The following is an 18,517-nucleotide window of genomic DNA, read 5'->3' as shown; positions in this document are numbered from 1 at the left end:
AGGGCCTTCAGAGGCCTGAACAGCCAGTAACAGAGACAGGAACCCAAGCAGATAAACAAATAAAGCAGAAAGAGGTCCAGCTTTATCAGACGCTCTGAGCCGGTTCAGACGTACAGGTGGAGGTTATTTTTAAAGGAATGCTCGGCTGATCTCTGTCTGCTGTACCTGTATCTCACAGTTTATCACCACAGACGGAAACTTTAACACGCTTGTCTGAGAAGAGCAGAAAACGCACTCACTCTAAACTCACTGTAGTAGAGGGTAAGAGGGCAGATGCTGAGTTCTGCAGGTAAACATCAAGGTGTGCACTTCTATGAGCTCCTCAGGTAACTGTGTTTGTATTAGGGATGCGACGGTACACAGTAGGCTATCAAATCAATTCGGGGCGCCCCCTGTAGTACACACACGTCAACTGCAGTGTTACCATATGCCTGTTATTTCCTAAATACTTCCAAAACTTGCTTACTGTGCTGCAGACTGTACGCATGCTGTAGGTTCAGATCCACAAACATCTCTGGAGCCAAACAGAACATCTCTGCAGCCTATCAGAACATCGCCAGAGCCAATCAGAACATCTCTGGAGCCGAACAGAACATCTCCGAAGACTATCAGAACATCTCCGAAGACTATCAGAACATCTCCGAAGACTATCAGAACATCTCTGGAGCCAAACAGAACATCTCTGGAGCCAAACAGAACATCTCTGGAACTTATCAAAACGTCTCCGGGGCCTATCAGAACCTCTCCAGAGTCAACTGGAACATCTCTGGAGTCAGAATTCCCCCAAAACTACAAAAGTCGCCACATTACATTTATTATGCATTTCGAGTTTGAAACGCTACACTACCAAGCTGGACTGTGCTGTTGTAGCTAAGCAGAACTGGGCACTCAGAATCTGCAGAACATAATCACATATATAATCACACCGCTGAAAGCTGTGGAACCTGCTCGTCTTTCAGGTAATCACTAAGAGTCTGTAAACAGAAATGTAGAGAGGTTAGGAGATGCCCAGATCTGCAGAAGATCCTGAACTGGCTAGAACATAAAGAAAGAAGTAATAGCATCATTAATATCCAGAATTCATCGCATTTCAAAAGTGCAGAGTAAATGTAAGAGTAGATAACTTCAGGAAAATGAACATAATAGAAAATCACAGTGTATTTTTGTTGGTTTTACACACTTGTTTACAGATTTCTTGAAAAAAAAACATCTGAAAATAGCTTCTGGTAAATAGTCTGTAATATTAAAAGTCAGCCCTCTAGGTTTTATTATTGTATATAAAATGACAAAAACTGTGAACATGGGAAAGGATTCCAATCTAGTGTTTATTCAGAGAATTCAGCATCTGCCCATTGACTGACCCATTTTTCCTGAGTCAATGCACTTTCTATGTTTTAAATACAAGAAAATGTGTAGAACTTCATGTTAATAATCTGATGATGTGATACAGATGCAGCAGATACAGGCCAGAGTAAGTGAAGTACTCTGTAAGAAAGCAAAACAAACAGAAAATTGAAAATCTGCAAACCATCTACAGCGGACTTCCGAAATAAAGCGATACCAAGATGGGTAGAAGTTTGTACACAACACGAGATTCCTCAGGTCATCAGCGACTCGTTAGCTCCCCACACACATGCAAGAAAAGTGGAGCTCGGTCCACAGAGTGAAGAGAAAGATGAATGAGCAACACTTCCCAGCAGCCCAAAGCTAAACAGCAGCTGAATAAGGTTCTAGAGCCTGAGGTGTTCAGTCCTCGGTTCCCTATACAGCGAAAGCGATGCATGCAGAGCCGAACAGCGACGAGCAAAAGATGGAAAACAGGCCGACCATTTAAAATCACAGAATACGATGCGATATGCAAATGAGTGTCAAACCAATCACTGACTGCTTTACCGTGTGCTATGAGCACCCTGACCAATCACAGCCCCAGATTCGGTTCTGTGGTTGCTTTGATGAATCAACGAATTAATGTAGTCCTATAAAAAGAAACCGTGCTGATCAAAATAATGCAAGACAATCATTAACCAGTATCTACAGTGTGCCCTCAAATGTGTTCCTTCACAGCTACTGTTCAACAACCGACTCTAAATGTAGGTATTGTGATATAAACCGAGTCCGTTCTACAGTTTCTCATTAGACTGAATGAATAACTGACTCTAAATGTAGGTATTGTGATATAAACCGAGTCCGTTCTACAGTTTCTCATTAGGCTGAATGAATAACCGACTCTAAATGTAGGTATTGTGATATAAACTGAGTCTGTTCTACAGTTTCTCATTAGGCTGAATGAATAACCGACTCTAAATGTAGGTATTGTGATATAAACCGAGTCCGTTCTACAGTTTCTCATTAGACTGAATGAATAACCGACTCTAAATGTAGGTATTGTGATATAAACCGAGTCTGATCTACAGTTTCTCATTAGACTGAATGAATAACCGACTCTAAATGTAGGTATTGTGATATAAACCGAGTCCGTTCTACAGTTTCTCATTAGACTGAATGAATAACCGGCTCTAAATGTAGGTATTGTGATATAAACCGAGTCCGTTCTACAGTTTCTCATTAGACTGAATGAATAACCGGCTCTAAATGTAGGTATTGTGATATAAACCAAGTCCGTTCTACAGTTTCTCATTAGACTGAATGAATAACCGACTCTAAATGTAGGTATTGTGATATAAACCGAGTCTGTTCTACAGTTTCTCATTAGACTGAATGAATAACCGACTCTAAATGTAGGTATTGTGATATAAACCGAGTCCGTTCTACAGTTTCTCATTAGGCTGAATGAATAACCGACTCTAAATGTAGGTATTGTGATATAAACCGAGTCCGTTCTACAGTTTCTCATTAGACTGAATGAATAACCGACTCTAAATGTAGGTATTGTGATATAAACCGAGTCCGTTCTACAGTTTCTCATTAGACTGAATGAATAACCAACTCTAAATGTAGGTATTGTGATATAAACCGAGTCTGTTCTACAGTTTCTCATTAGGCTGAATGAATAACCGGCTCTAAATGTAGGTATTGTGATATAAACCGAGTCTGTTCTACAGTTTCTCATTAGACTGAATGAATAACCGGCTCTAAATGTAGGTATTGTGATATAAACCGAGTCCGTTCTACAGTTTCTCATTAGACTGAATGAATAACCGACTCTAAATGTAGGTATTGTGATATAAACCGAGTCCGTTCTACAGTTTCTCATTAGGCTGAATGAATAACCGACTCTAAATGTAGGTATTGTGATATAAACCGAGTCCGTTCTACAGTTTCTCATTAGGCTGAATGAATAACCGGCTCTAAATGTAGGTATTGTGATATAAACCGAGTCCGTTCTACAGTTTCTCATTAGGCTGAATGAATAACCGGCTCTAAATGTAGGTATTGTGATATAAACCGAGTCCGTTCTACAGTTTCTCATTAGGCTGAATGAATAACCGGCTCTAAATGTAGGTATTGTGATATAAACCGAGTCCGTTCTACAGTTTCTCATTAGACTGAATGAATAACCGACTCTAAATGTAGGTATTGTGATATAAACCGAGTCCGTTCTACAGTTTCTCATTAGGCTGAATGAATAACCGACTCTAAATGAAGGTATTGTGATATAAACCGAGTCCGTTCTACAGTTTCTCATTAGGCTGAATGTATAACCGACTCTAAATGTAGGTATTGTGATATAAACCGAGTCCGTTCTACAGTTTCTCATTAGGCTGAATGAATAACCGACTCTAAATGTAGGTATTGTGATATAAACCGAGTCCGTTCTACAGTTTCTCATTAGACTGAATGAATAACCGACTCTAAATGTAGGTATTGTGATATAAACCAAGTCCGTTCTACAGTTTCTCATTAGGCTGAATGAATAACCGACTCTAAATGTAGGTATTGTGATATAAACCGAGTCCGTTCTACAGTTTCTCATTAGACTGAATGAATAACCGACTCTAAATGTAGGTATTGTGATATAAACCGAGTCCGTTCTACAGTTTCTCGTTAGACTGAATGAATAACCGACTCTAAATGTAGGTATTGTGATATAAACCGAGTCCGTTCTACAGTTTCTCATTAGACTGAATGAATAACCGACTCTAAATGTAGGTATTGTGATATAAACCGAGTCTGTTCTACAGTTTCTCATTAGACTGAATGAATAACCGACTCTAAATGTAGGTATTGTGATATAAACCGAGTCCGTTCTACAGTTTCTCATTAGACTGAATGAATAACCGACTCTAAATGTAGGTATTGTGATATAAACCGAGTCCGTTCCACAGTTTCTCATTAGGCAGAATGAATAACCGACTCTAAATGTAGGTATTGTGATATAAACCGAGTCCGTTCTACAGTTTCTCATTAGGCAGAATGAATAACCGACTCTAAATGTAGGTATTGTGATATAAACCGAGTCCGTTCTACAGTTTCTCATTAGGCTGAATGAATAACCGGCTCTAAATGTAGGTATTGTGATATAAACCGAGTCCGTTCTACAGTTTCTCATTAGACTGAATGAATAACCGACTCTAAATGTAGGTATTGTGATATAAACCGAGTCCGTTCTACAGTTTCTCATTAGGCTGAATGAATAACCGACTCTAAATGTAGGTATTGTGATATAAACCGAGTCCGTTCTACAGTTTCTCATTAGACTGAATGAATAACCGACTCTAAATGTAGGTATTGTGATATAAACCGAGTCCGTTCTACAGTTTCTCATTAGACTGAATGAATAACCGACTCTAAATGTAGGTATTGTGATATAAACCGAGTCCGTTCTACAGTTTCTCGTTAGGTTTGATGGGATTTTTTCCATTGTTCTGTAGAGCTTGTCCAACCTTGTAGCTATGAAGGAATACATTTGTGGGCGGAGCCTGGATTTGGTCATTGTAATATGTCACTTTGTGTGTGGTATTTTGTCCATATGGTCCTAATGGTCAGTCAGTGAGTAAGACCGTTGCAGCACCTTCCAGCTGTTGGAGAACCCATCAAATACATGGGGAACATAAACAGTGCGATATCCCAGCTGCTGATTTTCCAGCAGAGCGCGTTTACAGATCACTACAGTCAGACTTGGTGAAGGACCTACTGAAGCATGGGAAACTTCAAAGCTTGCCTGAGGGACACAAACACACTTGGGACCACCTGAGACGTGGAGTTCTATATAAAACATGTTTATTATGACATCAGACAAACAAACAAATAAACAAAAAATGTGAACAAATTAAAATAACGGAATGTGAAAACGTAGAACGTCACTCAGAGGCGCCCCCTGCTGGAGGACAGGTGTTGATCAAACGGGCTCTTGGCGTTAAAGGTGTCAAAAGTGCTAATGATGCTAACAGTGAATGAAAGTGAATAGCCACCAGTTAGCATTATGGAAACGATGCCATGCTAACTGCTAATTTCTAATTAATACCAAACACAAAAAACAAAAAAACAAAAAAGATGTTTTTTCAAGGGTTCTTTAGTGAAAACAGTGGTTCTAGATACAACCACACACACTCCAAGAATCCTTTGAACTATTTATTTGAGTCAAGAAAAGGTTCTTCAGACTGATGGAGAATGTGTTACAGGTGGTTCTATATAAAAGCCTTTGTGAAAACTATTCCACTGTTCCACTATTGCCACAAGCCAAAGAACCCTATTCTGCTACTTTATAGAACCCATTTTGCTAAGAGTGCAGATCCTATTCATTGTTAGCCACATTAGCACGCTCCACCTTTGAGAAATGGTCCATGTAAGTGCATTTTAATAACTCTAGCTAGCACTTAATAAACTTTATTTCACCCAAAATATGTTCTAATGCCCTGAAAGCCACAGCACCACTCACAGAAATCACACTGAGCACCGTAGAGACTAACGCCAAACCTTAAGAGACCAAAGAAATCCTTAGGGGGCGACAACAAAGGAACACAAATATAAATAAGTATGATGGCGGGAGCAGCAGCATCTTTCACATTCAGACTGTGCCAAAACTACTCAAAACTACTCTGAAATGCCATCACCGCCCGCCTTGGCGACCTCTCATCTTCTGGCATTCGGCTCTAAAAGCTTACCATACGGAACAGAAGGTGCCACCTACTTCCTACAAAGGCCTGCGGCCCAGCGAGTGCACACACAACATATGAGCACAATCCAGACCAACCAGGCGCTTCCTGGCAGATCCTCATCACTCTCCACACAATAAGCAGCAGATCCAGTCCAAAAAAAACGGAACAAACATGGAATGGGGACGATCAAATCTGACCGTCACACAGAATAAGTGCTGTTTAACCTTAAAATAACACAATAACAGAACATGGGATCAGCCAGGACCTCTGTTCCTCAGGCCACAGAATAAGCGGAACGTTTACGGTTCTATCTTGGCTTATGTAACAGAACGCTGGTCTTATAAACAGCGGCTTGCCCCCTTCCGTCTCCGAACGTGTGAGGATCTTAGCGTGGAAACAGAACTGTGTGTGTTCTGCTGTGGGATATTATTAGAGTAGGTATATGAATGAGGATGAGGTGCAGTGAAATAAACCCATGGACACACGCAAACAGCCGGCCTGGAGTCCACTCTTCATCACCTCTCCGTGGACTCTCCAGCCGCAAAGCTCAGATCGTCCGTCGTCAGCTGCTCACCTGAAAATAAAGGAGAAAAAACTATACAATGCCAGGATATGAGGTCATACAAAATATTTAACATGTATTACACACACTCTGTGTAATCTCTGTGTCGTCTCTGACTTTACATCTACAAGGTGAACCGACAAGGTAGGAGTGTCTAACAGAGTGGACAGTGAGTGGACACAGTGTTTAAAAACCCATGTGTCTGATCCACTTGCACCAGCACAACACACACTAACACACCACCACCACGTCAGTGTCACTGCAGTGCTGAGAATGACCCACCACCCAAATAGTACCTGCTCTGTGGGGGTCCATGGGGGTCCTGACCACTGAAGAACAGGGTAACAGAGTATCAGAGAAACAGATGGACTACAGTCTGTAACTGTAGAACTACAGAGTGGAACTGAACGGTCAGTGGAGCTGATAGAGTGGACAGTGAGTGGAGAAACGAGGGGGTGGTTTTAATGTTAAGACTGATCAGTGTGCAAAAAACATTTTGTGGATCCTTCATTTGGTCTAGTTTTTCTCTGATTTTACTACAAAGTCAGACTCACTCTTTTAACTCCGGCTTTATAAAGTGACCGTGCAGTGAAGAGGCTGCCTGACTCACCTAAAACTGCCTACTGAGAAAAGAAGCTGAAAGGCTGTTCTGGAAGGGCATCTGCACGATGAGCCAGGACGGTACTTAACAGTGTTTCAGCTAATTGTCCCACGTGGTGGACAGTTTATTCTGAAATTGTTTGTGTGTAATAGCAGATAACTGTGATAGCCACAGTTCAAGCATCCCTTAAATACAGCAGTGATAAAATACAAACACACTTCCAAAAGTCCGATCACGGCACCACGCTGGAATTCTCTGAGCTCCTGAGAGCGACCCATTCTTTCACTAATGTCTGTAGAAGCAGTCTGCAGGCCTAGGAGCTCGGCTTTATACACCTGTGGCCATGGAAGTGACTGGAACACCTGAACTCAGTGATTTGGATGGGGGAGTGAATACTTTTGGAAATATAGTGTGTATGTATATATAAATCTGGTGTTGGAAGAAAACCTCCCACTGGAAAATTCCACCCACTAGTTAGATCTACACCAATCACACGGTACCACCAGTGCTAGGACGTTGAAGCAGTGAAGATGTGAAGCTCCACCGCATCTTTGTTTGAATTAGCACACAGCTGGTGCAACTGGCCACAGCTGTGGTTGCTGTGTTGTCTATATGTGTAGTTATATATCGTCACCTCTCTCCAAACAATTCAAATGAAAAAGGGCAAACCCTGTTTTTAGCACGACGTCACTGTGTTCTTTATGTACATGCTACTAAAAATTCCCTCACCCCCAACATAAAACGCCCTCCTGTCCTGCGTCCCTGGACATACCACAGACGAGTCCGCCTGAAATCCAGTCATAATGATGTTTTCAAACAAACAGAAAACCAACAGAGCCGCAAGCAGGTGTTGGTGCGCGTGTTTAACCTGGACAGGTGAGCGGGTCGTACTGGCGTTCTCCGGCCTGCAGAGCCACAGCCTCGTCCTCATTCTCACACTCCGTCTCGCACTCCGCCTCGCTGTCACTGCTCATGCCTGCCAACAGGTGAGGAGACTGCTTCTGACACAGCAGCCCTGATACACAAAACACAGATCCAATGCAACCAAAACCCCTTTTTCCAGTTCAATTCAAATGACATAGAAACATGTCAATCAAATGTATAAGAAACAACAGGTTAACTACAGAAATGACTTCTAATAATGACTTTCGCTGGTGCTGTGATGAGCGTTGGTGTGCACGAGGTTCACCTTCGTCCGGCCGTGGATTAGCAGGCGGCTCGGCGAGCGTGAGCAGCGACTGGCGGATTTCACTGGGACCCTCGGGCTCGCAGTCCAAAGATCCATCTGACAGCAAACCCACCCTGAGAATCAGAGGAGGAAGAGTGAGCGAAAGCCAGGAGAAGCATGATGGAACAGAGAGACTGATCACCTTCGATACCAGAGCATCTAAGCGACGGGGAGAAGGAGCGAAGTGACGTGATTTTTGCCACGAGTGTGCATTGGCTTTACTAAATCGGAATGACATCCGAAATTTCCGTGAGCCAGGTGGTCTTCATTTCCACGCCGATTGCCTCTACGTGACAAGAGTGATGCAGCAGCGACGCTACAGCTCACACAATACGGCCGTCCATAAGCCTCCACAGCTTCTGCGGAGCTGTTCAGCAGAACTACTACTGGACATTCTCACCGATCACGTCTACAGGCGTCATACAGAGTTAAACTCGTGTAAGAAGACTTAACTGCACACCTAATGGTTCTTCAAGGGTTCTTTAGTAAAGAAAAATGCGTCCATATAGAACCGTGAACACTCAAAGAATGCTTTGCATGATGAAAGGGTTCTTTGATGGAGAACGTGCTGCAGATGGTTCTATATAAAACATAAAAGGGTTCTATATAGCACTAAAAAGGGTTCTTCTATTGTAATAAGCTTGTCATCGTTACAATAGAAGAACCCTTTTTGGTGCTATATAGCATCTTTTCCAAAACGGTTATGTATGCAACCATATACGGCATTCTCCAACAATCTGTAGAACCCTTCTGCAATGCAAAGAGCACTTTAATCATGCAAAGGGTTCTTCTATTTAGAACCATTTTTCTTTAGTAAGGAACCCTGGAAAAACAATCTTTGAGTGTACACTCTTTAAGGGTTCTATGAAGAACCCTTTCATGATGCCATGAACAGTTTAAGCACGCAAGTGGCTCTTTGGATGTTCATGGTTTCTATAGAACCACTGTCTTTCCTAAGGAATCATTTTAAAGAGTGTAGTTTTTATTTATTAATAGTTATAAATTATATATATTTAATGAAATAAAGTGTGCAGCGTCTTGTCTATAATTCAAGACAGAAAATAGATAACAGATGAATAATAATAATGCTAATAATTATGATAATAATAATCACCATTTTTAGTTTACAGGCAAATAAGCTATTGGTTCATTGTCATTTCCAACAAACAAGTATATGTATTTATATATGAATGGGCAGTTTATCATTCAAGTTGAGGAACGTTTTCAAATTGCCCCTCACAAAAGGAGCCCATCGTTACATATTCCATTCATTTGGCCACTTTAAAGTGTTTGGTCATAAAATCATACAGTCATAGAGTCATGAACATGTAGATGTCGGCCTCTCGGTTTCAACAGAACCAGATTCTGACATGGGGTCTGTTTAACCCAACTGGGTTCCACAAACTCGCCTGCACTTCAAATTTGATGCGTCTGTATCTGTTCCTCTCTGCTTGTGATGATCCAGCTCAGAAATCCAGTTCAAACCCTTCCTGAATCCGTAGAGCCGCCCTTTCCATTCCATCTCATCACGAGATCATACGAGACTCACATCCGGAGTTATGAGCCTGTGAAGAGGGGCTGAGATACACGTCATCTGCCTCTCACCGCGTGGAGCTGCTGGATTCGTGTGTCCGTCTACATTCTGTGTGAAACTGACCGATGGACACTCAGGGAATCACTAAGGACTGACCATCACGCTGGAAACCCTTCATTCTTCATTCAGTCCACATCGGAGACTCGTGTGAAACGGCGTCAGAGAGTTTCCAGCTGCTGAAGCTGCTGCAGTGGGTTTGGAATGTAGTGATGAAGATAACGGAGCGTTTAGATATGAAACACATGAGGATCCTGTTCTATGAAGAACCTTTAGAGGAGAGTTTATAAGATTCGAACAAATCGAGAGAGAATGACCTCAGAGACCAGGTCATACTGTTTTGACAGTTTACTTAATTAACAAGGAGCAATTTCTAGTGCATTCAGTGCATTACTACAGAATTCAGTTAAGCTCATAAGTGTGTGTCAGATTACAGACCCAGAACAAATCGTTTTATAACTGATATTCTGCTGGGTCGTGTAACGGGTGGAGGGAAGGGCCTGGTGTCGGCTCAGAGAGAGTGATGTTATGGTTACCCGATGGAGGGAGTCCTGCGCTGCTTGGCGCCTGTCGGGGGCGCCCCGTTCAGGGCGGGGAGGCTGAATGCGTCGGAGCCGGATGCTCCGAACAGAGACTCGTCAGGTTTAGATCCGCAGTGTTTGTCTGAGGAGCAGGAGGTGCTGGGCAGAGGCGAGGGAGAACCGTGCAGGCTGAGAGACTTCGCCAAACCTGGAACACAAGACAGGAGTCACAGGAGTCACAACTAACGCTGCAGCTAAGAGAACAGTCTGTGAGTTTCAGGCAACTTGCTTTCTGCTCGGAAACTCTGCTCGGAAACTCTGCTCGGAAACTCTGCTCGGAAACTCTGCTCGGAAACTCTGCTCGGAAACTCTGCTCGGAAACTCTGCTCGGAAACTCTGCTCGGAAACTCTGCTCTTGGTGTGGTTTGGTTGTTTTTGGACAGGTTTGGTTGGTCTCCAGGTGGTTTGGCTGTTCTTGGTCTAGTCGTTCTTGGTGCAGTTTGGTTGTTTTGGTCTGGTTTGTTTGTTCTCTGTGTTGTTGGGTCATTCTTGGAGCAGTTCGGTAGTTTTTTCTGTAAGTTTAATAAATCAGATCTGTAGCGCCTACAAATGACTTATTTTTAAAATAATAAAATGGCTAAAGCTCATGAAGCCTAATGGCTGCTCTTACTTTGTGTTGGGCAGCAACAAACGACCAATTTGAAAGTTGAAAAATGTAACAATCATTGAAACGAATAAGCGATTATTCAGATTATGAATCACTCAGTTACCAAATATCAGCCTTTAAATTTAGTTTGAGGTTGTTTAACATTAAAGTGCATTTGCTAATTAACAATGAAAATAACAAAGATGAACAACTTATTGCACAATTCGCTGCTGTAATGAACTTTCATGCTGATACAAAAGATAAATAAAACTCAAATCTATTTCCTGTCAAAATTAAAACCATGGATGTGTAAAGTAGCAGCAAGGAAAGCAGATATTCCGCTGCAGAGGAGATGAGCTCTGATGGAGCAGAGGGGAAAGTGGTGAACGTTTGCGCCGAACATCTCTATGAACAGTTAAATTTGATTTCATCGGAAAACCTTCGCCCAACTCCCCTGTGTGTTTGTGGAGAACTCCCTCCTGAAACTAACTGTGAGTGGAGCCAAACGTTAGAGGGAAACAGAAAGCGGTCTGCTCTCCTGTGTTCGCTGCATTTGAACGGACCGGTGGCCTTGATGTTAAGACGGCAACACAGTGTTTAAAACTGTACACGTGACCTGGAAAGTGAACAGGGTTGCCGTAAATGTTTACTTGCTTCTCCGTTCCAACTCCATTAACGAGTCAAGAGAACAGATTTCAAAACAGAAAACGTTACAGCTCATAACTATTCAAAATAAAATCGATTGCAAGAGAAATAGTATTACATTAGTGTGTCTTAAAGCTGCGTACTGTGTTTTCAGACGTTTTAATGGTCCAAATGGACTGACAATCATGATGGATGGAAACTACTGGCAGTTGAAGATGCTATGATCAGTCGACTCACGCCAACTCCACACTAACTTTCCCTCGAGGGAATATAAAGCTGAGGAGTAAAGCTGAATGATGAGGTAACGGCGAGGGCTGAGAAACAGTGGAACGAGGCACGATGGTTTGGGATCAGGTTTAATACTAACTGTCTATAGTAGAGGGTCCCTCTCTGGGGCAGAGGTGTAAATCCACAGCTGCATCTCCTCCTCCACCTCTGAGTTCCTTCTCTCCAGGCTCTCCGGACCTGCGCAGGGAAAGAACTCCCACCGCCCCGCCCACTTCCTGTTTAGGGGAGACTGCCTTCTTCCCACCTAACACAGCAAAAACAAAACAAATCAAAGCTTATTCAGTCTGATATTGTTCTTCTCTAAAGACACCGAATTAGTTAGATTATAACTATGGTAAGTTACAACAAACAGACAAAGAAAACATGAAAATTTTAATTAAAAACTTCAACATTTTGGCAGGATGCAACCAACAGTTCTGTAATCACACAATCCAACTATGCATTTAATCTAATCTAACAGTCTAACTAAGACTGTGTGGATCATATGAACATTATAGAGCTTTTTAAATGAAACAGTAGAAGCCGTATCGCCCCCTACGCTTCCTGTAGTGTATTACAGTCTGTCAGAGCGACTGTGTGGATCATATGAACATTATAGAGCTTTTTAAATGAAACAGTAGAAGCCGTATCGCCCCCTACGCTTCCTGTAGTGTATTACAGTCTGTCAGAGCGACTGTGTGGATCATATGAACATTATAGAGCTTTTTAAATGAAACAGTAGAAGCCGTATCGCCCCCTACGCTTCCTGTAATGTATTACAGTCTGTCAGAGCGACTGTGTGGATCATATGAACATTATAGAGCTTTTTAAATGAAACAGTAGAAGCCGTATCGCCCCCTACGCTTCCTGTAGTGTATTACAGTCTGTCAGAGCGACTGTGTGGATCATATGAACATTATAGAGCTTTTTAAATGAAACAGTAGAAGCCGTATCGCCCCCTACGCTTCCTGTAGTGTATTACAGTCTGTCAGAGCGACTGTGTGGATCATATGAACATTATAGAGCTTTTTAAATGAAACAGTAGAAGCCGTATCGCCCCCTACGCTTCCTGTAGTGTATTACAGTCTGTCAGAGCGACTGTGTGGATCATATGAACATTATAGAGCTTTTTAAATGAAACAGTAGAAGCCGTATCGCCCCCTACGCTTCCTGTAGTGTATTACAGTCTGTCAGAGCGACTGTGTGGATCATATGAACATTATAGAGCTTTTTAAATGAAACAGTAGAAGCCGTATTGCCCCCTACGCTTCCTGTAGTGTATTACAGTCTGTCAGAGCGACTGTGTGGATCATATGAACATTATAGAGCTTTTTAAATGAAACAGTAGAAGCCGTATCGCCCCCTACGCTTCCTGTAGTGTATTACAGTCTGTCAGAGTGACTGTGTGGATCATATGAACATTATAGAGCTTTTTAAATGAAACAGTAGAAGCCGTATCGCCCCCTACGCTTCCTGTAGTGTATTACAGTCTGTCAGAGCGACTGTGTGGATCATATGAACATTATAGAGCTTTTTAAATGAAACAGTAGAAGCCGTATCGCCCCCTACGCTTCCTGTAGTGTATTACAGTCTGTCAGAGCGACTGTGTGGATCATATGAACATTATAGAGCTTTTTAAATGAAACAGTAGAAGCCGTATCGCCCCCTACGCTTCCTGTAGTGTATTACAGTCTGTCAGAGCGACTGTGTGGATCATATGAACATTATAGAGCTTTTTAAATGAAACAGTAGAATCCGTATCGCCCCCTACGCTTCCTGTAGTGTATTACAGTCTGTCAGAGCGACTGTGTGGATCATATGATCATTATAGAGCTTTTTAAATGAAACAGTAGAAGCCGTATCGCCCCCTACGCTTCCTGTAGTGTATTACAGTCTGTCAGAGCGACTGTGTGGATCATATGAACATTATAGAGCTTTTTAAATGAAACAGTAGAAGCCGTATCGCCCCCTACGCTTCCTGTAGTGTATTACAGTCTGTCAGAGCGACTGTGTGGATCATATGAACATTATAGAGCTTTTTAAATGAAACAGTAGAAGCCGTATCGCCCCCTACGCTTCCTGTAGTGTATTACAGTCTGTCAGAGCGACTGTGTGGATCATATGAACATTATAGAGCTTTTTAAATGAAACAGTAGAAGCCGTATCGCCCCCTACGCTTCCTGTAGTGTATTACAGTCTGTCAGAGCGACTGTGTGGATCATATGAACATTATAGAGCTTTTTAAATGAAACAGTAGAAGCCGTATCGCCCCCTACGCTTCCTGTAGTGTATTACAGTCTGTCAGAGCGACTGTGTGGATCATATGAACATTATAGAGCTTCTTAAATGAAACAGTAGAAGCCGTATCGCCCCCTACGCTTCCTGTAGTGTATTACAGTCTGTCAGAGCGACTGTGTGGATCATATGAACATTATAGAGCTTTTTAAATGAAACAGTAGAAGCCGTATCGCCCCCTACGCTTCCTGTAGTGTATTACAGTCTGTCAGAGCGACTGTGTGGATCATATGAACATTATAGAGCTTTTTAAATGAAACAGTAGAAGCCGTATCGCCCCCTACGCTTCCTGTAGTGTATTACAGTCTGTCAGAGCGACTGTGTGGATCATATGAACATTATAGAGCTTTTTAAATGAAACAGTAGAAGCCGTATCGCCCCCTACGCTTCCTGTAGTGTATTAGTCTGTCAGAGCGACTGTGTGGATCATATGAACATTATAGAGCTTTTTAAATGAAACAGTAGAAGCCGTATCGCCCCCTACGCTTCCTGTAGTGTATTACAGTCTGTCAGAGCGACTGTGTGGATCATATGAACATTATAGAGCTTTTTAAATGAAACAGTAGAAGCCGTATCGCCCCCTACGCTTCCTGTAGTGTATTACAGTCTGTCAGAGCGACTGTGTGGATCATATGAACATTATAGAGCTTTTTAAATGAAACAGTAGAAGCCGTATCGCCCCCTACGCTTCCTGTAGTGTATTACAGTCTGTCAGAGCGACTGTGTGGATCATATGAACATTATAGAGCTTTTTAAATGAAACAGTAGAAGCCGTATCGCCCCCTACGCTTCCTGTAGTGTATTACAGTCTGTCAGAGCGACTGTGTGGATCATATGAACATTATAGAGCTTTTTAAATGAAACAGTAGAAGCCGTATCGCCCCCTACGCTTCCTGTAGTGTATTACAGTCTGTCAGAATGTGTGGTGGTCTTGTCTGTACCGTGCCGCCCGTGCCGTGAAGCTCCGTGTGTTTTGAACAGCAGGTCTAGTTGGCTGGGTTTTCTTCTCTCGGCTGGCTCCTGGTCAGCTGAGAGTCCATGCTCCAGAGGAGCCACTCGAGGGTCCGTCACTCCGCGGGCCTCTAGTTGGCCCTTCACATCCGACATTTTACTCCGCACCTCTGCCATCTGGGCCTTCAGCCGGGTCAGCACACCGGAGTCTGGGACGGACCGACGAACCGCCTGCGGCCGGCGCTCGCGATCCTTACGAGGCGGAACCGCAGCAGCTGCTGAAACACAGCAGGTACAGAGTAAATACATGCAGAACTTATTAAACCCGTTTATAGCAGAACTCCACTTATAACGTTACTGTACCTTTAAGACTGAGATATGTAAACAAACCCTGTTCCCACTGTTCTGTATTGTGCCTCAAATCAAAAAGCAGTAAAAACTCCTTATAACTATCCTTACATGAAAAGGCTGAAAGAGGCTGAATAGGTGAATACATGCAAATGTGTTGGTTATTGTGGCATCACAAAAACACTGAGTTCAAAACTGGCTCTTCTGTTGTTCTCAGCTTTCATATATGAACTGGGGAGTAAATGGCACATTGGAATCTTTAACTCAAAATCAGCCAGACGAATGTGTTTTTCCACCAAACAGGCCCTTTCGTAATGTGTAGCTATGACACTGTAACTGCTGCAAATAATACAGTGTTAGTAATTAAGTGTGAAAATGGCTTTTTGTGACGTGGCTCAGCAAATCACTTATGGTTGTCATGTTTCTGTGATCTCAATAACCCTGTTTTGTGGTTTAATGGCTCATTGTTGTGGCTTCGCAACACTATTTTAGCTCATGAGATGACTTCTGGATCCTCCTACGATGTTTGTGCCATAAACAATCAATTTATTTTTACCTGATGATTTTCCAACCTCTCACTATCCTTTAGAATTAAATTGGCTGTTTCAGTTACTGTACCTTTCACTGTCCATATTTGGCCTGTAGGGAGTGGGGAGTGAAGAGTATGTCCTGAAATTTTAGCAATGTTTAAAAATTTCAACACTTTTGTGTCAAAAAAGTGAGGTAAACTTGGTTTTCCATGATATTGGCCCTTTAAAAGACTGACTGCAGATTCGTTCGGCTTATAGGCTGGTTTAGACGATTACAGGGCAATGCTGCATCACCCTGAACGCTGAAACAAGGTGTATTTTAATTTACATTCAAAAGTACTGCCCATTTGAGTGGGTCAGAACTCTGTGTGAATGGACTAACTGGTGTTTTGCTTTTTAACAGAAGTTTCTGGAGCGTTGGTAGTACTGGTGCATTCAAACGGTCTCTGTAGAGTCTTTCACTGCTGCTGTAAGCTGAATGGGCAGTCATGTAAATAAATGTGTTCATGGTTCTGACATCATGACTATAAATTTCAAAATGGGCTGTTTTTGCTGCTTAATTAGCAGCTTAGTACACGGGGTGTAGAAGGCACCAGTCATACAGTGATCAGACACACTCTGACCACCTCCTTCTTTCTACACTTAATGTCCACTCTATCAGCTCCACTGACCGCATAGCTGCACTCTGGGTGAGACTATACAGTCAGTGGAGCTGATAAGATGGACAATGAGCGTAGAAACAAGGAGGTGGTCAGAATGTTATGCCTGATCGGTGTATATGGGTGGGTGGGGTCATATATAAACGTGTTCATGGTTGTGACATCACTCATAGAGCTGATTTTGTAACAGACTTTCCATATATGTAGCATATGGACTGGGGAGTTAAGACTTCAGGTTACCGTGGTCTGTGCCTTACCTTGGTTGTGAAGCAGCGAGGCTGGTGGGCGAGGCTGCATCCCCCACAGTGACTCCACATGGCTGCGGTCCTTCAGGTCCAGCAGCTGAATCAGGATGACGGGGTCGATCTCCAGCAGACTGGCAGAGGCCCCGCCCCCTCGCCTCAGTCCCCGCACACCTGCACTCGAGCCTCCTGAGCACCAGGGGGAGACAGTCAGTGCATTCCTGTTAACTTAATACAGCATCTATCAATCAGATCAGTGGTGTCCAGCTGTCCTGGAGGGCTGAAGTCCAGCACAGTTATGGGATTTACCTGCTATGGCTGTAACAATTAACTGATCAAGTACATTAGTCAATAAAAAGCCTCTATAATGTTCATATGATCCCCACAGTCGCTCTGACAGACTGTAATACACTACAGGAAGCGTAGGGGGCGATACGGCTTCTACTGTTTCATTTAAAAAGCTCTATAATGTTCATATGATCCACACAGTCGCTCTGACAGACTGTAATACACTACAGGAAGCGTAGGGGGCGATACGGCTTCTACTGTTTCATTTAAAAAGCTCTATAATGTTCATATGATCCACACAGTCGCTCTGACAGACTGTAATACACTACAGGAAGCGTAGGGGGCGATACGGCTTCTACTGTTTCATTTAAAAAGCTCTATAATGTTCATATGATCCACACAGTCGCTCTGACAGACTGTAATACACTACAGGAAGCGTAGGGGGCGATACGGCTTCTACTGTTTCATTTAAAAAGCTCTATAATATTCATATGATCCACACAGTCGCTCTGACAGACTGTAATACACTACAGGAAGCGTAGGGGGCAATACGGCTTCTACTGTTTCATTTAAAAAGCTCTATAATGTTCATATGATCCCCACAGTCGCTCTGACAGACTGTAATACACTACAGGAAGCGTAGGGGGCGATACGGCTTCTACTGTTTCATTTAAAAAGCTCTATAATGTTCATATGATCCACACAGTCGCTCTGACAGACTGTAATACACTACAGGAAGCGTAGGGGGCGATACGGCTTCTACTGTTTCATTTAAAAAGCTCTATAATGTTCATATGATCCACACAGTCGCTCTGACAGACTGTAATACACTACAGGAAGCGTAGGGGGCGATACGGCTTCTACTGTTTCATTTAAAAAGCTCTATAATGTTCATATGATCCACACAGTCACTCTGACAGACTGTAATACACTACAGGAAGCGTAGGGGGCGATACGGCTTCTACTGTTTCATTTAAAAAGCTCTATAATGTTCATATGATCCACACAGTCGCTCTGACAGACTGTAATACACTACAGGAAGCGTAGGGGGCGATACGGCTTCTACTGTTTCATTTAAAAAGCT

The 18,517-nt window shown here is 42.7% G+C and overlaps 1 protein-coding gene across 4 annotated transcripts in view; it reads right to left on the bottom strand.

The window, feature by feature from the left end:
• Positions 1-4,677: 4,677 nt before the first annotated feature.
• Positions 4,678-18,517, bottom strand: part of trim37 (tripartite motif containing 37) — a 51,837-nt gene continuing 37,997 nt past the window's right edge. Inside the window, exons 19-26 of one of the 4 annotated variants that reach the window (XM_017687826.2) lie at positions 17,161-17,334; positions 15,357-15,644; positions 12,221-12,385; positions 10,578-10,770; positions 8,412-8,524; positions 8,091-8,237; positions 6,918-6,950; positions 4,678-6,633 (exon numbers count right to left, since the gene is read on the bottom strand). In XM_017687826.2, coding sequence (XP_017543315.2) covers positions 6,575-6,633; positions 6,918-6,950; positions 8,091-8,237; positions 8,412-8,524; positions 10,578-10,770; positions 12,221-12,385; positions 15,357-15,644; positions 17,161-17,334 — 1,172 coding nt within the window. In that variant the 3' untranslated portion in view covers positions 4,678-6,574. The remainder of the gene's footprint in view (positions 6,634-6,917; positions 6,951-8,090; positions 8,238-8,411; positions 8,525-10,577; positions 10,771-12,220; positions 12,386-15,356; positions 15,645-17,160; positions 17,335-18,517) is intronic. The other 3 variants (XM_037547633.1, XM_017687828.2, XM_037547634.1) reach the window with 3 other exon arrangements.

The sequence above is a fragment of the Pygocentrus nattereri genome, chromosome 18 (assembly GCF_015220715.1).
Source record: "Pygocentrus nattereri isolate fPygNat1 chromosome 18, fPygNat1.pri, whole genome shotgun sequence".
Taxonomy (NCBI): domain Eukaryota; kingdom Metazoa; phylum Chordata; class Actinopteri; order Characiformes; family Serrasalmidae; genus Pygocentrus; species Pygocentrus nattereri.
The sequence above is the reverse complement of the archived record's forward strand: the minus strand, read 5'-3'. Positions and strand labels throughout refer to the sequence as shown.